Source organism: Anolis carolinensis, chromosome 4, assembly GCF_035594765.1.
Source record: "Anolis carolinensis isolate JA03-04 chromosome 4, rAnoCar3.1.pri, whole genome shotgun sequence".
NCBI classification, from domain to species: domain Eukaryota; kingdom Metazoa; phylum Chordata; class Lepidosauria; order Squamata; family Dactyloidae; genus Anolis; species Anolis carolinensis.
The window spans coordinates 177,735,924-177,758,231 of record NC_085844.1 but is presented as its reverse complement, the minus strand read 5'-3'; the positions used below and the strand labels follow the sequence as shown (position 1 = coordinate 177,758,231).

General features: G+C 36.5%; 1 protein-coding gene across 1 annotated transcript in view; it reads right to left on the bottom strand.

The window, feature by feature from the left end:
- Positions 1 to 2,366: 2,366 nt before the first annotated feature.
- eps15 (epidermal growth factor receptor pathway substrate 15) overlaps positions 2,367 to 22,308 on the bottom strand; it is a 94,918-nt gene continuing 74,976 nt past the window's right edge. The window contains exons 16-25 of the mRNA XM_003220282.4: positions 21,532 to 21,729; positions 19,611 to 19,688; positions 18,661 to 18,751; positions 14,147 to 14,182; positions 12,992 to 13,122; positions 11,673 to 11,742; positions 9,475 to 9,551; positions 7,840 to 8,002; positions 7,161 to 7,327; positions 2,367 to 4,687 (exon numbers count right to left, since the gene is read on the bottom strand). Of these exons, the coding sequence (XP_003220330.3) occupies positions 4,541 to 4,687; positions 7,161 to 7,327; positions 7,840 to 8,002; positions 9,475 to 9,551; positions 11,673 to 11,742; positions 12,992 to 13,122; positions 14,147 to 14,182; positions 18,661 to 18,751; positions 19,611 to 19,688; positions 21,532 to 21,729 (1,158 nt within the window). The 3' untranslated portion in view covers positions 2,367 to 4,540. The remainder of the gene's footprint in view (positions 4,688 to 7,160; positions 7,328 to 7,839; positions 8,003 to 9,474; positions 9,552 to 11,672; positions 11,743 to 12,991; positions 13,123 to 14,146; positions 14,183 to 18,660; positions 18,752 to 19,610; positions 19,689 to 21,531; positions 21,730 to 22,308) is intronic.

Here is a 22,308-nt window from a genome sequence, read left to right as displayed (position 1 = left end):
GGGATTCTGAGGTGAGGAGAAATCGAAACCTCACCCCCATCAACACTGATGTTGTACTCCTTGGATGAGTTTTGGTTCAACTTCAACTCCAAAACACCTTGCAGGCTGAAGTTTGCCCATGCCTGCTTATGAAAGGACTTTGACACTATTTTATACTGCCATTGCTCCATGCTATGGAATCCTGGGAGCTGTAGTTTGGTAAGGCAGCAGTCCTCCTTGGTAGCGAAAGACCTTCCAAGACAACAACTCCAATAAACCCCCAGCATTGAGCCAAACCAGTTCTTTCTACAGCACCCTCAGGTGGTTTTGAACTGGTGGGATGGAGTCAAGAAAGTTAAGGGTGCATCTACACTAGAAAATTGATCTAGTTTGGGACCACTTTAATTATCCTGGCTCCATGCCATGGGATCCTGGGAGCTGTATCTTGGTGGAGCAGCAGCAGTCTTTGGCAAAGAAAGTCATCCACTTTTAACCATGGCTTTTAAACTCGTGTTCTGTGTCCACTATATTTTAATCAATTTTCTGTGTATTTTAATATATGTATATATTTTAATATGTATATTTTATATAATGATTGTGTTTTTAGCTATGTTGTAACCTACCTTGAGCCACCAGAAGAGGTGAGTAAATAACATTACTATTGTTACTGTTATTAGAGACCTTGCACGATTATAATTCCTGTGATTCCATAGTACTGTCATGTCAAAGTGGTTTCAAACTGCATTCAATCTCTAGAGTAGACACACCCTGTAAGCAAATTCTCTGTTCTATTCACATAAAACCCACCAACTGTCAAAGTCCAAAACTACTGAAAAAGTTATTTATTTTCTTTCTAATGAACCCAAGAAGGGGCTCAGTACTAGTCTAACATATAGGCCAGCAATTATTTCCAAATATTGGAACCAAGCCATATAACGCTTCAAAGCTTAAAATAAAACTTTCTAAATGGACTGTAATCCTACATAATACTACTTGCCTGGTAGTACATCTCATTGAATTCAATAAAACTTTTGAGGAGGCAGCAGAAATGTAAATCCAAATTTCTCATCTCTGCATTGCTTTATTCTTGTGGCCTTTTTTTCCATTTTCAAGAATAATTTTGTGTGCAAGTTGTGTAACCTGCACAAATTATGTAGCTATACAACCACTGTCACGTGAATTTTAAATATTAGCACCATTGGGATGTGTAGACTGCATCTTTTTAAAGGATCAGCCAGTCTTTCTGTGGTTTTGCTTCACAAAGGAGAATACACGATTTCCCCAGCACAAACTGGGGAAACCTAGACCAACAAAAGTGCTTGCATCATTTTCATACTGGAAGTGAGAAATCTTGCATGATTCATCAGGCTCTCTACAAGACGGCTTCAATAATTTAGCAAGGTTACATTATTTAGGATTATGAGTAGATGACTATAAAGCGTTTCTAGGAAGAAACTATACTGTGTCACGAGACACCTGTCATAAAAAAGGAGATGAACTGAATAAATCTTGATGGCAAAATAAGGTGCCCTATAGGATGGATGATGTAGTTATGGTAAACAACAAGGTAAAATAGGGAATAAGAATTTAAAAAATTGAAAAATAGTTTACGAGATGGACAACAAACAGAACAGGATCCAGATATTTTGGATGTCTTCCTGGGCTTGCACAAATTCAATACCATTTGTTCAAGAATCTGGTAACTTCAGGATTGCCATATGTCTGCTGACACCTGTATCTTGTGTGAGTGATAAAATGGACTATGTGTGGTTCAACACAAACATCATGGTCAACACATTTTCTTAATTATAAACTTATCCATTTTAGTGGTAACTACTGCAATTCAATCAACAGTGTAAATTATAAAAGTTGTAACAGTACCTACATTTGAACAACACTCCACTTTTGTAGTAATTGCACCTCTCTGGAGGTTTTTAAACAGAGGCTGGATGGCCACCCAGGGGTGCTTTTACTGTGTCTTCCTGCCTGGCTGAAGGGGTCTGGATTAGTTGCCCTTTGGGGGTCTCTTCGAGTGGAGTCACCTTCACTGGAAGTTTCTGAACTGAGGATGGATGGCTGTCTGTTGTGAGGTATTTGACTGTGTCTTCCTGCTTGGGTGAAGGTAGTTGGGCCCTTTGGGGGTCTCTTCTCCCTTCCCCCCCCCCCCACCCCAGTGGCTACTATTTGGGCCGAAGCAGGAGCTGAAGACAAGGAGGAGGAGGAGGAGGGTGGCTTGTCGCTGCCTGAGTGGCCACTGCTATTGCTCCTGGTGGTGTCTCCCCCTCCTCCAGGAGACATCTCTCCCTAGGCAGCCTTTGTTTGTGGGGGAGGAGCCAGGGGGCATTTTTCATGTTGCAAATTAAAAGGAAAACAAGGAAATGCAGTCATATACTTAAACTGTTTTATTCATAATTACAGGCTATTTTTTAGAATTTTAAAACAAAGGTCTATAAATACAGGCTAATCCCACCTGAACAAACTCTTAAAAGCCATTTAAAAGTTTAACAGTAATGCCATGGAAGCTGTCACAGCAGTGGTTTATTTGGAAGCCTTCGAGTAAAGGTTCTGTAATCAGTCAGTAACATGAAATGTAACATCAAGTGACTCAGACCTTTCAATCCTATACAAGAAAGCTTGAATATATATATATATATTATATATACACTGATATTGTATTGGTCCACTGAGTATACCTTTAACAGAAAAAAAATAAGAAATCTATGTAGTCCAGTTAAACATACAATATGCACTATTAATGTTATTACAAAGTTTCTGTAGACAAATTATGATATTAATACTTGCAAGATGTTTTCTAAGTTACTTTTTATTAGGTGTTTTCAAAAGCTTATTTCCCAGTGCAAGAGAAAAAAGCCTCTTGGAAGAAGTCTCAAAAAAGTTTGCAGAAAAATTCAGAGAAGAATTAACTTTCTTCAAAAGACTCTCCCAGCAGCATCCACAGGTAAAACTGGAAAGAATTCAGCCTGACACTGATGATTATGAATAATAATAATATTATTAATAATAATAAATCATTTAAAAACCATTTCAGGCTCAAATACCACAAGTTTTGGAAAAAGCCTACCAGTTTTGTAAAACGATAGCTTAACTGTGAGTGTATTGAAGATGGAAAAGGAACCACTTGGAATAAACTCTGCAGGACAGATGATTTTGTGCAGAATGGACCAGGACTGGGAATTGTGCAGTGCCTCAGATGCTGATCGATGGCAACTCCCAACTTTCCTCATCATTGGCATTGCTGGGTAGGGTTGCTGGGATTTGCACCCAACATCTGGCGGACTACACATTCCCATTCCTGGAATAGGAAACAAGTTATTTTCATTAATATTCAATCTGACTTTGACTCAGTGACCATAAAAGGGTATCTCAGTTTAAGGTGCAACTCTCAGTTGGCATTCAATAAATTATACATAACAGCAACCGACTGTTGTAAACTATGTCTTTATGCAGTATATTTCCTACTCTAGATCCAACTCAGCTGTCAACATGCCAGTTTAGTTGCATTTTCCACAGAAAGAAACTGGCTCAATTAGCAGTGGGGCATCAGAAACTCTGTCAGTAAGTAAGCTTGGTAAAACACGCTTTAATTTTACTGAACCTCCAGGAAAAATCCTGAATCTCTTATTTTTTTAAAATCCAATGGACAGGCAAATGGGCACTTAAATGTTTCAGACAATGCTTATTGCATATGGAACATAAGACACTCTTATTTTATTCAGACAAGCAGCAGAATCATCATTAAAGGAAGACAACAGGCACAAAAAGCACACCGTATGCCCAATAACAGTTGCCATCATTTCTGTAGAACATTACAACAGGATTCAACATCTATGAAGATTGGATTATTACTACAGCAGTGCTTGACCACCGGAGTATTTCCAAGCCAGGTAGGGATGTAAATGTATGTAAAACTATGGTTTGCTTAGCTACATTGCCAGCTTTGCTTTCAGGTGAACATGTCTGCAGTCTAAAACCATCTGGGAGAACAAAAATAGTTCAGTATTATATAAACTAGGAAAAAGCAGCCCTTCAGAAAAAAAACTGGGAATCAAGCCTCGTAATAATTTTAAATGAAAGCTAAGTAACACATGATCTAGCCACCTGCATAAACCATGGCTACACAGTATATTTGTTATATGTATCACACACTCCTGCACTTTTTTCAGTATTATATATATGATGAATGCCGAGGGATTAGGACATGAGATATAATTGCTGTTTAAGACCCTACAAGAACAGACTGCTGTGGATTATTATTCTCAGTTTTAAGTAGATAAATATCTTTCTGTTTTAAAAGAAACTATTTTGGTGCGATGTTTATAGCAAAGAAATTTCAAAGATAAAGAGAAATGAAAGTGTGTTACATTAAAGAGTAATCAGATGACATCAGTGAACATGAGAAACAAATTGCAAAGAAATTGCCCAAAATCACATTTGCAGGAATTTAAAGCCTTTTTGTATTTCCCTGTGTATATCTATCTTTTGATTAGCTTTACATATAGCTTAGTGATCCAGGGAAAGGGATAAATGGTTGAGGAAATTTTCATGCTTCCGAAATCTCAGATTTACTGAGTGCAATTGCTAGTTCTAAGTCTTCTTGTTCTTGTTGTTTTAATCTGGCAAGTCGCTCTTTCTCCTCTCTCTCGCTTTCTCTTTTTGCCCATTCAATCATATCTTCTTCAGTAGGATACTAAAAAAGGAAGCCAGAGATTTGCTAATATGAACAACAGATTAGAGGCCAATGGTTTAACCAAGATTGTTTGAGCTGGTTCAAATTATAGCTAGCATTACTTAGGATGGAAGTGGGTTTTCAATCGATATATGTCATTTACCTAGGTCATTATTTCAGATTTTTTTTAATCAAGAGAAGAAAAATAATTGCTTCCTTCCCCCAGCCTTCTAAAGCAGATTCAAAATACACATCTAGTTTACCTTGTTTTTTTTGTTTTATTTTTAAATACATGTCCATCAAAAGAGACTGGCCACTGGGCATTTGGCATAGCCACAATTCATGTTAATCAGCAAGAAGATTAAGAAAATAATAAACTCATATCCTATTGTTAAAAGACATTTTATTCAATATCACAAAGGATCAGGATGACAAATTTTGTTCCAACAAAATTTTTACAAAATTAACAGCAGCAGCAGAACAGAAAAACAGATTATTACTGTTTTGGCCCCATAGTAGTGGTGAGGAACCACATCCAGATATGTTAAGACTATAACTTCCATAATCCCCCTATATATGGCATGTTAGCTGGGACCTCTGGGAGTCGAAATCCAAAACACCTCTTTTAAAGGAAGTATTTGAAATGACTGACATGTAGCATAATAGAAGCATCCTGAACTATCCACCATAATAACCTACAGCAGGATTTAAACATGCTTCAGTTTTGGATGGGTAAATATGTGTAAACAGGAAAGATTTCATAATTACACTCTGCCTTCTCAGATCTCAGTAAACGGACAGTGTCTTTTTATGATGCTGATGGTGTACAAAGCGCATCAGTTCTGTAAAATACCCCATATATATGGCCACGGTGACCCATCTCAATGTGATGACTATAATATGCCCTATATATGGGGATGCCTTTGCCAAGTGTTTGGAAACAACAGATGATTCAGAATGCTGAAACAGATTGCTGAGCACAGCTGGTTGCCGGCTACAAGTTTGTTCGGAGGCAGAATTCAAAGCGCGAGTTATGCCCCGCACTGCATGAAACCTCATTATCTCAAGGACCAAATGAGCCTCCTTGTGTATTAAGATTTTCAGGAGTGGTTCCTCTTTGAATCAAGCCTATGCAGGGATGCATGACTCAGTGGCTGTGCTAATGTTCTGGACTTCCTTTCCTTGCGAGACCTCTTTATTCTGTCGCCTGATGGCTCTCCACTGCCTGGCAAAGACTTTTGTTTAGACAGGACTTTAGACTGTTAAGTTGATTGTTTTCATCTGCTACTGGATGATGGCAGCTGGTTAGCATCTACTTCTTAGCTGCTTACTTTATATGCCTGATAGTTATATCCTATTTCATTATTTTGTAATTGCCCTATTTGACTGTTAAACACTGGGCTGCCTAAGAACTGCAAACAGACGGAACAAAAATAAAACAGTAGCATGAACACATCGAGGCATATATGCTCACATTGCTGGGCACACTCTCACAGCCTGACACAAAGAGCTTTTACCAAAAAAGCAATGGTTTGGCTCCATGTATATTGGTTCTAGTCCATATTTCCTGGCAGAAATATATCTCCTGTCTTACTTAGGTGTCTGCAGTAATATTAACAAAAAGCTTATAGTGCGCTGTTGAGAGGATGACTCTGTGCCTGCTCTTAAAAGCTCTTTTTGCCATTATGTTTTAAATCTCTTGCCTTCCTTTACTAATAACTTGCAGCCAGCCTGTTCAATCCTGTGAGTCAATCTGCAAAGCAAAGCATTGCTTGACTTGTTTTACAACCAATGCTCTCCACTCCCTCTATTGTTAATGTCACAAGAATACCCAGATGGTAGAAAAGATACTCATTGGGAACAGCCATTAGCCATGCTAGTTGGGGGATTCTTGGAGCTTTAAACCAAGAAGACATTTTCCAGCCTTTGGGAATATCCAGGCTGCAAAGCCATGCTTTAGGCTGGTACCCTTCTCCTGATTTTTCTTCTTGCAGAAGCACCAACCAAGCTTTGCTCAATAGTTGATTGTCAAGAAGGAGCTTGGGGACAAGATTTCCTTGTCACAGAATCAATTTATATTTATGAGTTCTGTTAGGGAATAAAGATCTATGCTGTTTATTTTCTAACTGCTTAACTCTGGTATTAACATACGCATTGGGAATAAACTATGTACTGCAGCTTGATTAAAACCCTGAGGCCTAATATGCAATTACAGCTTCATACAAAAGACCAAGAATCTTTCAGACAGCCATTATTCATGTAAAGCTAAATAAAACATTGATACGACTAACTGGCTGAATCTGACCCTCACATATGTGATAATATATTCTTTAAGAGAGGCATAACTTGTATTAGGATATGCTATATCATTACTTTGCTGTATGGAACCCATTTGGCTTTCTTTGAGCCTGAGAAGGTTTTATAGAGGTATTTATTGTTCTTTACAACATAGTCATAAATGTTAACTGGATGCCTCCCCATCCTGTTTACTTACAGCACTGAAATTAGCAAAATTGCTGGTGTCCATTTCTTTGCACACACCAGTGGGAGCAAATGGGTCGGCTTCCTGTTCTTTGGGAACATCACAGCCTGGGAAGGGCTGGAAAGGATCATTCAGTTTAAAGGAATCGGAAGACTCCAATTTGTTGATAGGTCTTTTTCCTATATCAAAATAATCACTTTAGCATGATTATAAATGTGGCAGAAAATATTTAGCCAGTGTTCAACAGCACTTAAAACATACCATCTTATTATCTGGCAAAAACAATAAATTAATCTAATATACAAACTAGCTAATTCTCACAGGTCAATTAGAGTGATTTCCTAGAAATACCATTTTCTTCAGGTTTTGAATTATTTTAAAAAAATTCTGGCAATATTCACATGCAACTTTAAAATCACTCCCTCCTCCATATTTTGTGGGTCCAAACATGTATTTCTTAGGAAAAGCTACATAATTTTTTTTACTAGAAATTATTCCTGTAACAATTTGTTTGCAATTAGAATAAAATCTTAAATTATTTCAATAAATAATTTACAACTAGAATTATATCTTCTTATTTTGTGAGGAGAGATGGACAAGAAATAAAAACTATTATTATTATTATTATTATTATTATTATTATTATTATTATTATTATTGTTATTATTAAACACTTCAGACAGCTCCTTACCAGGTGGAGGAGGGCATGGTCTGGTGGGTGTTCCAACTTTGGGAGGCAAGGCAGGGGGAACATCTTCAGTTTTGACTGGAGGCTCCTCAAACACATTTTTGGTTATGACAACACTGTTGGCAGAGATGGCTGAAGAGGAACTAAAGGGATCATCATTGTTTGCCTTAAAAAATTAAAAAGATGACAAATATGTGATTTTGTGTAGTACCATCATTGTTCATTTTTGACTGAAAACTACAGTTTCCTCTCCAAAAGTCTCTACTAGTTCTTTTTCAACCTAAAGCAATTGATAAATTCAAATACTTGTATTTCGCTGCATAATAGTCTCCAAAACATAATAGTCACACACCAATTTTTTTGGATGGAAAAATTGGTATTTTTGTGTTCCTTGCATAATAGCCGTAGAGCCATTTGGGGTTGATTTCCCCTTCCTTCTTCCAAAGACAAAGAAGTTTCAAAAACCTGAAACTGAGGTCTCTGAAATTTGAATCTTCCCTTCCTCCTTTCTCCAAAGAGCTCCAATTCAAAGTTTGCAAACTGCCTTGCCTTCAAAGAACTAAGGAAGGGAGAGGGAATCTCCGGTCTTCTTTTCTCTGAGGCAAGGCAGTTTAAAATGAACAAACAAACAGAAATGGAGCTGCTTGTTTGAAACTGGATAATCTTTCCTCCTCCTCCTGTCTCAGAGTTAAGTAAATTTTTTTTAAAATAAAACAGAAACTGGAGAATCAAAAGTATTTTTTATCACACTATAGTCGCACCCCCCTTTTGATTAAAAAAAAAGGTAAAAAGTGTGACTATAATGCGATGATACAGTACTAAATACGAGCTGCAACTGTAGAGTAATGGTCTAGATCCTTAACTTTATCAAATCTAAGATGACTGAAGAACTGCCTAAGAGACAACTGCATGCTTTTTAACATCTGTCTTGGAACATCTACTCCAGAACCAATGTGGTACCCAATTAAGAAGTACAGTAGAGTCTCACTTATCCAAGCCATTTTTGTAGTCAATGTTTTCAAAATATCGCAATATTTTGGTGCTAAATTCGTAAATAACAGTAATTACAACATAACATTACTGCGGATTGACCTACTTTTTCTGTCAAATTTGTTGTATAACATGATGTTTTTGTGCTTAATTTGTAAAATCATAACCTAATTTGATGTTTAATAGGCTTTTCCTTAATCCCTCCTTATTATCCAAGATATTTGCTTATCCAAGCTTCTGCCGGCCCGTTTAGCTTGGATAAGTGAGACTCTACTGTATGTAGAAAACAATTCCTCTGGAAAGAAGTGTAAACACAGCCCCGCTATAAGTGCCAGTCTACCCACCCCCATGTACTATGATGGGGAGGAGATATGTAAACCACTGGCTATATTTGGCTCATTTCTGGCCTTTAATCTTGGTAGTTTTAGTTTTATATTAACTGTACTGCTTTCACGGCAATTCACAAAGCAAGTAATCCCTCATCTAATTAGACTTACACTAACTCAAACAGAGGAATCAATCAGAGATGTAAACCTGTTGATTTATAGTCAAAATTGCCAAAATTCTGATCTGTGCTCTAACAAATTTAGTGTCTGCAATGCTGCAATTTTATGCTTTTCCCACAGTCATTAAATCATTTCAAATTACCTTTGACAATGTGCTGAAGTCAGCAAATCCACTTCCGAAAGATTCATTTCCAAACAAAGAGGCAAAGGGATCTGTAGCTAAAATAAGAGAACAGACAGAAGAGGAGACGATTCTCATTCTAGCAAAAGCATGGTAAAAGACATGTCAATTATTTGCTCTACCCCTTTGAATCCTACATGGATAGGCTTAATACTCACCCATCTTAAAGGTACTTAACAGCATGAAATTAAATTGAAATACATTTCAGGTACCTTCTGCAGTTCAATCCAAATGACAGAAGTCCAGAGATTAATAAACCAAAATCTAAGAACTGGCGAGAAGACTCAATTAAGCAGATTATTTATGCAGGTATGATATCCAAAACAATGTTATATTGATTAAAACAACTTTTTGTAGCTACATCTCGGTCTGTTCTACTTATCTTAAAACAGGGGGAAAACTTCCTTTAACCTATTGTTGAAACCTCTTGCTATTCTAATATTCTAAAAATTCTAGGTATTTTTAAATATTAAAACTGTGTGTTTCTGTAGACCAGAATGAAAAATATGTTGGACTGCAACTTCCATCTTCCCTTCCTTTTGGCCATGTTAAGCTAGGGAGTTATACAATGCCTCACTGGATGGAGATCTTAAAATACTCCTCCTCACTTTCTAGATGAAAGGTAAGTCTTTCTTCCTCAGAGCAGCAGGCACAGTTATTAAGAAGCAGTAAATGGGAAGTATTTCTACAGAGTTCTTATAGGAACTTGAAAAGTCCATAGAAGTCTTATAGCCACAATTTTAAATGACATTTCAAGAAAAGTAAAAATTTTATCTTATGAAAATTATATATATATTAATGGGTAATAACTGAAGCCACTACATCTACTGTTGATTGTTTCTAATTTTTTATTGCTCTCGTTTAATAAAGCAAAGGTAAAATCCTCCAGGGCAACAAGGAATTCTCTCAGTATCACTGCTGCGTGGTCTAGATTTAGTTGTAATCTATTCAATTTCATTTACTTGATCAAAATATGTAAATACTAGTTGAAGACAAAAATACCCACCCCTGAATATTTAATTAACAAGAAACTGCTTAGCATCAGCATGTCAACAGCATCCAATTTCTTTTCATTAGCATCATATGGCTATTTTACAAAAAATACTGGGAGAATCAATCATTTCCCATCACTCAGATCTGAGAAAGATAAATGCCAATCCTCTGACCTAATTCTGAAACAGGTCAGAAGAATGACAAAAGCTATTGAGAATCCAACATCTTCACACAAAGGTCATCCAGTGAACTACCAACACTATTTTTGTCTCCAAACTAGGTATCAAGGCACACCCAAAAGACGTGAGAAAATATGGTTTCATATATGTTGTGCTACTTAAGTTCAATTAATTGCTCTAATTCTCTTCATGTTCCTTAAGAGACAGAATAATGGTCTTAACTATGTCTTGTCCATTGATATTTCTGCATGTGGAAGTGAAGAAATATTTCACAATCATTACTTAACTACCTCCTTATGAAATGAAAAAATTGCAACAATCAGGCCCTTTCATATTTCATAAGCATGGGCCATTGCTGATTTAACACTGCCAATTTTTCAATCATATTTAAGCCAATTGAGAGTAATTGGAAGATCATAGATTTTAATCCTGCCTTTAAATATGTTTACTTATTATGCGTATATTAATTCTATTCACAGTTAACCCAGTTAACATAGTTAACTATCCTAAGCCTGTAAACAGGATATGAAGCTAGTGCCAAATCCTAGCTTAGGTCACAAATAACAGTATTTTGGAAAAGTTACTTTTAAACAGTTTCTAGATTCCCTTGACTGGGGGATCATGAGAGTTGTGCTCCAAGAAAGAAACTTTTTGATTTTAAAAGTTGTTTTAACTTTTGGATTAACTATAATTATCATATCTACAGAAGGAAGGATTACCATAATTTAAAATGGTCAGGATTCTATCTGTAGCAGCTTAGCCTCCATAATGTATTTATAAAGCAAGACCACTTCCTCCATTATATACCAAAAGCATTATGCATTGCTTGTTGGAAAAAAATAGGATATTAAGGATGACTGAACTTTTATGTGTTTTTACAAATTTGATGAGGTATATTTATATCTTAATGATCCATGCAACCCTAAGATTTGCAGGTAATTAATTAAATTCTATGTGTGCAATTTTGGGATACTTGCAATTCCTTACCTGGGTCACTTGATATAGTAACAGCAGTTCCTCCGGGGGCAAAAGGATCATTATGCTTCACTATTTCTATCTGTGAAAAGAAGGTTTAAAAGTTCAAGTTTTTTGCTGCAGCCTATCAAAACCTTGGCATAAATACAACATGCTAATCTTTGTTTCTGAATCAGTATTTTTAGGTGAATACTTGACCTGAATCTCTCAATTTCTTTATGACCTTTATGAGGCCAATTTCTTCAAGAGTCCTATCCAAAGCATTCTTAATAATCAACATTTGCCATATAGAAACATTCGATTTTACTTGCAATCATTACACTAATTTCTGTTTAAAAGATTTTTGAAAGACCCAGTAGCCATTAAAAGTACAATATTTAGTGGTTCAGACTATTATTCATTTCAGCAATTGAAATAACCTCTCAGAAAAATGTTCACAGTAGCCATGTTGACTATAAAACAAAACAACATCCAAGGTCCATCTTGGTAATATTTTTATTGGGCCAACTAAAAGGTAGAAAGTACATCATGCTAGTTTTTGAAGGCCCATAGGCTTTTTCATCAGCAAACATAGTAAAATAGCATGTAGGAAAAAAGTGACTGTTGTGACCTATGAAAAACTCTGAACTCCTTGCATGCATAATGTATGTGTTTGTAACCAAAATACTTTCTCAGAAAAAAATGTTTTCAAATCAGTATTTTCAAGCCTGTTACATGGAAACAAAAAGATCACAGGATGGCAAAACCTCAGATACTTGCTCATCAACAGATCTACTAGATAAGTGGTTCTCAACCTGGGATCCCCAGATGTTTTTGGCCTTCAACTCCCAGAAATCCTAACAGCTGGTAAACTGGCTGGGATTTCTTGGAGTTGTAGGCCAAAAACATCTGGGGGACCCCAGGTTGAGCACCACTGTTACTAGAGGCTCTCAAAAATAATTGTCTGAACTTCTACATAACCAAATGTTGGATTCGTAAAAATATTTTACACATAATTTAATTTAACAAGAAAAATCCACCTTTTAAAAATGTACGGTGACACTATTCTTTGATATACTCACTTCAAATTGTCATATAATCAATCACTATAGTCTAAGAGAGCCAGGCTGTCTAAGGCTTAGTAGCTAATTGAGCTCAAAGTCTAATAAAAGGATGACAATGCAGCTGTAGAGAGCAATGGCTAAATATTATTGCCTTTAAAATACAAAGGTTCAGAAAAACTAAGGAAACTAAGAGATTACTGCACACGGTAGTTATGACTGTATTTCCTATTAAAGCCCATAATGTACCTAAAGTCAGATATGCAACACGATAACTTCTCCAAGACTTACTGTTGAATTACTGCTGGTGGTGGTTGTATTGAAGGGGTCAAGGCTTGCAAAGGGATCTGCGGATGACGGCTTGAAAAAGCAATCAGCAGCAAAAGGATCTGAACCTTTGAAAGGATCACTACCAAAAGGATCTTTAAGAAAAAAACAATCAAGCCAAGATTGGATTATTGAATACATATTTAGTATTTGAAATATTTCTTATAGAAACAATAAAATATGCCCAGCCTCAAATGATTTTGTATATTCAGTTGTGCTGTTATGAACTGCAACGTTCTGGGCATTTAGTGACAACCTACACCAGTGTAACTTATACAATATATGGCCTAGCCAAGATAAACAGGTTGTGCCTTCCTTGAGTATGCATTCACATGAACATACCTAACAAGTAATCTGGCTGTTTAGTGTGCAGGCATGAACTCTGGCCTATTGCTTCCACTATCCTGTTCCACTTAAATGCTCACAAGCTATTTCATTTGTTCAAGGGTGATTATGAAGGAGTAGAAGACAAAATGTTTTTAAGAATGGATAGGGAAGTGGGGAGAGAAGAAAAATTGCTGTCAAGCTGTTCTTTTTGAGGAAGTGAGGATAAAGAAGATAATCATACCTACACCACAAACCCACAGAAAGAAAATAGGTGTCTCATGCAAAAGGAACAATAGCAAAGTTTCATAATAATATTTCAATACACTGAGGGAGCAGGAGGAGAACCCATTGCGTTAGTATTTTAGATTTTCTGAAAAGAATGAAATGTGATTCCTGAACTATTTTCTTAAACCCTTTTCACACTACCTTTCAGATAAGCTCTTCTAATTCCTCAAAATGGCAAGATTAGTCAAACATTAGCATGCTAAAATGGTCTTCCAATGGCAAGGCAGCCAATGTTGTTGGTGTCGACTAACACATTTTTTTACTGTGTGTCTATATATAAAAATTGGTCATTTCTTTCTCTACACAAAAGTTTGACATTTTGCATTTCACTCATCAAGCATCCTTTTGTCAAATGTAACAAGGGTTTCATGCAGGTAATGATTTGTTACTCATTAGCATCTAATCATATGATTAATTTCTAATTTAAATGTCATTAACAATCTCCATTAAATTCCTCAAATACCCGGATTCTGAGTTATTGAAAGAAGAACCAATGTTAGAACTCACCAATCTTTCCAAATGGATCATCTTTGAAAGGATCACCTATTTGAAAGAGTAAAACACAGCATATAAAAATACTTTCGCATCTCTTGTACAGAATCTTGAGAGTGAGTGGGAGCTGAGATCTTCAGTGCTGTTAACTATTGGGGCATGGCAAATGAAGTGTTTTGCAATGCTACTATTATTATCTCCCACCAAGACGAGCAGAACATTTCCTCAAATCCTTCACTCAGAAATGCTGCAGAGGTCCCCAAGTTTATATTATGACCTTCCACATCAGAGAACTAGGAGATGATTGCACAGACATTTCCACATGTTTTTCCTAATGGTGTATTAGCAGATGAAAGTACAAGCCTCATGCAAAGAAATACTGCTTGCTACTTTGGTACTGTTTCTGATACTGAAATTGTTGCCCCATGTACCATATGTTTGGATGTCGAGTCACATGTTCCTTACTCCCTTTAAATATTTAAAAAGAGGGAGTAGGAGTACTTTTACAATTCTAATGGAGGGAAAGTAGTAAAGGCTTGGGGAAAAGGGTCGTTCTCACAAGAGTGTCAAAGCAACTGTATGAATAAAAATGTTTGTCTTTTCTTTTACATGAAGAAAAAAAAACAAGCAAATCTGTTATGCTTATCTGTTTTTTTTAAAGTAGAAGGCAGGCAGATATGGACAAGTTAGTGAGACAACTATCATAATTTGCTAATGCACACACACACAAGCTGGAAAATATAAAACATATTAAAAAATTCAAAACATACATTATAGTGATACCTTTATGAGGCCAATGAAATGATGCGTTGCATTCTGTTTGCATGGGAAATGCTTGACAAAATACACCTAATTGTTAATAAACTAAAAATCCAATTCAGTTGCATTTAAATTGAAAGGGGACAATATGTTGTCAAAAGCGTTTATGGCCAGAATCACTGACTTGCTGTGAGTTTTCTGGGCTATAAGGTCATATTCCAGTAGCATTCTCTCTCCGGTAAATTTTTATTAGTAATAAATTTAAAGATAAAAATTAAAAAAAATACATGGAAAGTGGGAGAACAATACGGGTGGAGAGAAAGAAAGAAAGAAAAATGAAGAAAAAAATGAAAGTATGAACAAGGGGGAAAAAAGGTATGTGGGAGGGTTGACTTCCATCTATTCCTTGGTATTTGTATTGTGACTTTCTGTATTTTAGTAATTTATAGTCCAAACCGTCTTCTTCCCCTTTGTCTCTAATATTTTCTTGTTGTTCTTGTCATTTCAAATTATAAGCTCCATTTTAAGTTGATTAAAATATTCTTTTACCATGTCCCAGTTCGTTTGTTTTTTCGGTAATCCTTGGTTCGGAGAGAGCCAGTAAGTTAATTTATCCATATTCATTATTTCTAAGACTTTATTTTGCCATTCTTCTCTTTTCGGTATTTCTTTTGATCTCCACTTCTTCGCATATGTTATTCTGGCTGCTATTGTCAGGTGGTTAAATAGAATCTCTTTGTCTTTGTCTTTATCCAGATCCAACATTCCTAGCAAGAAATATTCTGGCTCCTTTTTAATGTTAGTCTTTAATATTTTTTGTATTTCTCCGTGTATATCTTTCCAATTTTTTTTTAGCTTTTGGGCAGGTCCACCATGTATGAAAAAAGTACCTACCTGTTGTTCACATTTCCAACATTTGTTGGAAACATTTTTGTAAAATTTTGAATTTTTTTGTGGTGTAATATACCATCTATATATCATTTTATACCAGTTCTCTCTTAAGTCGAATGCATATGTGTATTTTATTCTCTGATTCCAAATCTTTTCCCATTTTTCTAATTTTATTGGGTGTCCAATATTCGCTGCCCATTTAATCATACACTCTTTGATTTGCTCTGTTTCTGTAGTCCATTCTAATAATCTTCTGTATATTTTGGTAATTATTTTATTTTCAGATTTCATTATATTGTCCCAAAAAGAATCCTTTTCTGGGAAGCCTTTCTCTTTGTCTATTTTGTAAAATTCTTTGGTTTGTATATAGTGGAGCCATGAGAAGTTGCTAAATTTATGTTTAATTTCTTTTTCCTCTTTGAGTTCTGTATTTTCTCTGTTTTCTTTAACATATCTCTGTAAGTCGGCCATGTTTGCCATCCTAATTCCCTCCTTTGGAAGGCTTCTACTGGTGAAACCCAAAGCGGTGTGTTCCTATAAAATCTCTCCTTGTATCTTTCCCAAATTTTTATTAATCCTGCTCTTATATAATGATTTGTAAAATTCTTTTCAACCTTTTTTTTTATCGTACCATGTGTACGCATGCCAGCCTCTTCTCAGGTCCGCCCCCTCTAATGTCAGAATATTCCTTTTTTGTAGAGTAGTCCAATCCTTGTTATGCAGGGCTATCTGTTAACCAAGATTCTGTAGCTGACCTACATGGTTCTACATGATTATTTTTCAATTCCATAATGTAAATATGTAGATCTAGATATGTATGCATATTCCATTATAGTGCTTGCAATGCTTCATGCCCTGATTTTGAAAAGTCAAAATGTTTCAGAAATGGGAGAAAATTTAATAGTGTGTGGGGAAGGAGAGGTACAGCATGGTTTTCCAGACAATCTCTCTTGTGCAAGCTGAATAAACATACCTCTTTAAATATGCTGGAGCCCCTTTTATATACATTGGTGTGAAATATACCATAAAGTTCCACATTAATCTGCCAAAATGATTCCTCTAAAGGAAGTATTGCCTTGGAAGACAGCTATTTAAGTGTGTTAACATTTAAAAGAAATCATTTTATTGCTGTTATTTCTCACCCTATGTTTATAGTACAAAATATCCAAATGATATGTCATTGTGCAGTAACTACTGGCAAGGCTCATTGTATCATAGCTATCTGCCTTCCTGAACACAGTGTTCTAGAGATCATGCACATGCCAATTTTGGAAGGAAAAAACACCGTATTTTTGTTCTGTCATACACTGTTAATAAGTGAATGTTCAGTTTATCACATCTCTCTCAATGCCTTTCATTGGTGCACATGAAACCTTTTAATCCACTGGCTCGGAGACTTCAAACTAAAAACAAATAGGAGCTAAAAGCAGTCTTTCCCAATGCAGTATCTTGCAGAGGTGTTGGACTACACCACATTATGCCCAGCCAGTCTGACCTTTGAGATGGTGAGAATTATAGTTCCAAATATGGACAATACCAAGTTATGTAAAGCAAAGCTAAAACTGAAAAAGCAATTAAGAAGGCTTCTTAGGGTGCTTCCAGACAGCGTCAAAATGCGGGGCAAAAAATTCTGGGACTTGACAGCAAGTTCACACACAGATCTGTCAGTCTCAGGAAATGCTTCCCCGCCATCCTCACGCCTTCCTTTGAAGCGGATTTTACAAGTCTGCAAGGTGGAGGGGGGATGGGGGACATCAGGCGGAAGTTTTTATTGTGTGTAAATTCTTTCCGAGAGATGCATTGGACCTCATGTGCGCTCATGCAGAGATCCTAATGTACACACAAGCAGATTTCTTATTCTCTCTCTTCACTCAATTCTAATTTCAAGCTCTGTTTAATATTATAAACATTAGAACAAAGGAACTGTTGCAAAGAGTTCTAATTATTTTCTAACTGTGCTTAGATTGAGCCACATGTGTCTCCGTAGCTCCATTTTTTGACAGCCTGATCAGCTGTTTCGGGTTTTTAAAATATGCATGTGCGCTGGAGCAGTCCACACAGGGAGCTCGGAACTGAACTCGCATGTTTTCCATGACTGCAGGGATATACAGACATGCAAAGATGCATATTTTTGGGGCGGAATTGGGTTTTAAGTGCACCTTTTAAACACATACTTTTCAGCTGTTAACATGATTCTACCTGCACTTTCACCAAATGTCATTTAGCTACCCCCCTTTTATCCAGGTTTCTTCCAGATTTTTAGGCATGTGCAGAAGGGCCTTTAGCCATTTTTTGAAAGAAGAAACTCTTTACACCCACATACAGAGCTGTGACTAATTTAGATGCTTAATTTAAGTTTTTCTACTTTCCACTTTTGTATAATTTTAGACAATTTTATTGTAAACTGATCAAAAAATCTTGCTGAGAAACAAGCAAACTTTTAAATATGAAAACTGTGCTATTAGTAAAGAGAGAGGAAGAAACTGCAGTTTACCAAGAGCTCTTTGGGGTTCCCTAGTCAATCTTGTCTTCATTGGTTTTGCCATCAAAACTGACAGTACAGAAAGAAACCCTGTTTCTCTAAAAGAACCATTTTGTTTCTGAGGTATGCACACTCCATACATTCTGCTTATATGGAGATCTGTGGTCCAGATGTACATAGTATATCTGCAGCATACTTTTTGTTTAACTAGCAGTGGAACAGCAAGGCTTATTAAAAGTTTCAGAGGAGGAAATCCTCTTAAAACCATGGGAGTTACTCAACCTTATTTTAGACGAAGTCCAACATATTTCAGCATCTTGATTTGTACTATATAACGGCATTCCACTTAAGTATCCTTAACATTTATAGCAAATTCCTGAAATGAGAGATTACTTACTTCCAACAAAGGGGTCAGATTCAAAGAAGTCTAAACTGGATTCTGCAATCTGTTCAGAAAGCTGCTGGGAATCTTCATCAAAAGGATCTTCCTGGGAGGGAAGGAATTTTGTTTTTATTTTGCAATGTACATTCACCCTGTGAAAACAGTCATTTCTTCTGTTTTAAATATGGAACCCAGGATGAAAAGGACGCAATTTCCCAAATCCTAATAAACCCACGGTAAGCCAATGGTTTAAGTGTTGGACTATGAGTCTGGGGACCAGGGTCTGAATCCCTGTTCAGTCATGGAAACTTACTTAGTGAATCTTTGCAAGTCATACTCTCTCAGCCGCAGGAAACGGCAAAGACAAAACTCTTCTGAACAAATTTTGCCAAGAAGCTGTGATAGAACAGGTAATCGGAGGTCCCTTATACACTGCTGTATAAAATCCCATTATTTGCTTTGAACTGGATTATATAGCAGTGTAGACTCATATAATCCAGTTCAAAGCAGATAATGTGGATTATCTGCTTTGACAATCTGGATTTTATAGCAGTGTAGAAGGGGCCTGAGTGCCACCATGAGTTAGAAATGACTTGACTACACACAAAAACAAAAAACAATCAAGCCACTAGAAACTGATCATCATTAACAGAGTTTGGAGAACCTCCCACTCATGGACTTTGGAGGCTGCAGTCATGATTTTACCTGATTTCAATACACCCCCATTAGTCGAAAAATCTGCTTTGAAAAAGACTTTGCAAAAAATGGCACGATGCGAGGAGATTGCAAGAGGAAAGAAGAAAAAGGCAAAATCTGTCCTCTTCCCATTCACGAGGCATAAACGCTTAATCCAAGCAAAGCACTGATTTTTTTCAGTGATGTATATTCACTTCCCTCGTCTATAGATTTAAGACATTAAACTGCCAATTTAAGGTTATGTATTTTAAAATATTGTTCAAACCTACTTTTTTGGTAACATCTGGTGGCAAGGCCTCTTTCATTTCTTCTTCTTCTACATCTGTTCTTTCCTGACTGTTCTGTGCCTTTTAGAGTGGGGGGAAGGTAAAATAATGTATATGAAGTTTCTTGCCAGGGTATGATATGCAAGAACGTATAGACTCAAGCAACATGCGCTAAAAATAAGGGCCAGAATTCACAACTGCAGTTATGAATGTGTAACTTAGAATCATACATTTGTGACTAATTCATATTCAGTACAGTAGGGAGTATAAAGGGACGTGAAAGTTCCCTAATCCAGACTTACAGGATGGCAACTGCCTAAAGTTAGGGATTCACAAACTTTTCCACCAGATAATTTTTTTTCATGAACCCAGATATAAAGGTATACAAAAATAAATATAAAAACCAAACATTTACTTATAATAAATCAGTATTTCTAAGGCTGGCTAAACAGGCTGATGTTTCTTTTTCTGGAATGCAGCTGAAGCATCTTCTTCAGAGTCCATTGTAAACACTGCACCTTGTTGCTACCTATTTGTGTAAATAGGTAACATTCAGAAATCTTTTACTGTTGCCAATTTCTTTGTGACTCCAAAATTGAGCTAAGGGGACACTATTTGGGGTCAGGACCCACAGTTTAAGAAGCAGGGTCTTCTCTCTTATCAATTGAGACATTTTACTGATGCTTCCACACTCAAGTGATATCCAGTGCACGGTGAAATCAAGGCAAGGTTCTTGTTCCTGGCAAGAGATTGCTGTTAGGAAGAGACTGGAAGCACCAGTCAGCTCCATTTTGATTGACAGGAGAACAAGCAAGTTCCTTGCAACAGCTGCCACCCAATAAGTCTGTATGGGGCACTGGCTGAGCTGGGGGAATGCTATTCTGCTGAATAGCTAAACAGCTGATTTGGAATTGCAGTCATAGTATGTACCTCTCTAGCATATGTTCACTTACTATATCACAATGGTTCTCAACCTGTGGGTCCCCAGATGTTTTGGCCTTCAACGCCCAGAAATCCTTGCAGCTGGTAAACTGGCTGGAATTTCTGGGAGTTGTAGGCCAAAACACCTGCGGACCTACAAGTTGAGAACCACTGCTATACCAACAGCATTTACTCAAATTCATTTAATCAATATGAAAAGTAAACCAGAGAAGCCATAGCTTGTACATCATCTGTGAATGCAGCTAGAAAAACATATTATATAAATGGAACTATGTTGCCTTCTTTCAAACAAAGATGAATTATAAACAGAAAGGGCACTAAAACACAAAAGCAAACCCTAGCCTATTTTGTGCAGCAACAGCTTTATTCTTTCCAGCAGTTGGGAGAATGCACATTTTCCCCACAACTAATATCAGGTGACAGAGAAAATCTCTCTTTTAATTGCACTGTAACATTGTTGCAAAGGCCACAGATGACCCCTTATTTCAGAAGTTGTATTTAGATGTGGACCAACACTATAGACATCGAGTAATAAAAACTTGTGATTGTCCTTGAAAATAGAAGACTGCTGTATGTTCTTAGACGTTTTACAGTTTTGGTGCTTAATCCTGAAAATATGATGGTAAAGCATGCTGAACTTTGCCAAACACACACATACCCCAATAATGTAAAATAATTGAAATTTTGAACAATTGGGAGTCTATCCCTGGGTACTATGCTTAATACTGTAAGTGTGAAAAGAAGAGAGCCAATTAAGCTGATGCAATCAGTCATCACTGACAACTGTAGCAATTATTTGGTTGTAGGCAACATATGACTAAGAGAATTAACCAATGTAACAATCCATATTTACATTTCTATGACATAAGCATTGACGTATTTGGACAGAAACATTATTGATGGGTTTGTTGTGTTTACAAAATCTGAAGCTTGAATTGATCCAGTTTTATAATCAAAATCAGATCCGTTCGTCATTACTTACAGGAGAGTTACGATCTATTTGTTCGGCATCAGCTGAATACTCTCTTTCAGCATTTTCGTTAAAGTTAGCAGTTTCACTGCTGCTGTTACTGAGGCTACAATGATCCGCATTCCCATTAAGTAGTGTGCTGGGTGGCTGAGCTTCCCAATTCAACTGGCTGTGTTCCAACTCTTTGAGTTCAAAGAGTTTTGTTTGCACCTGTGAAGAAAAACAGACCGATTAAAAGCACAGAAGAGAATAAAAATAGCAAGTGTAATATTCTAACCCTGTCATGAATTTAGGTTATACATGCCTATTTTAAGAATAGGCATGTACCTTGCTTACACTGCAAGATGAAAAATGTGGCAGAAAACTAGATGTCTCCCTCCCAAGTCTCTTGAACCCCCCCCCCAATCTAACCACCTTCCTTCCTTCTTTCCTTCCTTCCTTCCTTCTTTCCTTCCTTCCTTTCTTTCCAAAATCCTTTACTCTTCCAGACACCTAATAAATATATTCTTTATATGTACTACATACACTCGGCATGAAATAGCAGTTTTGAAATAGCTCAACTGCTGCAATAAAGAAGAAGATATATTATCTGGTTGCATTGTGGCTTTCCTTTTAGTGCTCTTATTCTTGGATCAAACATTTGGCCTCAGTTTAGATGCAATAGTAAACAACAAGAACAAGCCTGCTAACTTGTAAATTTAAAATGCATCTCCTTCCATTGCAACTATAGAATGCTAGATGGTACATTCAAATTATTCTGAGAAATTTGTATTGTAAATTAAAAAATAC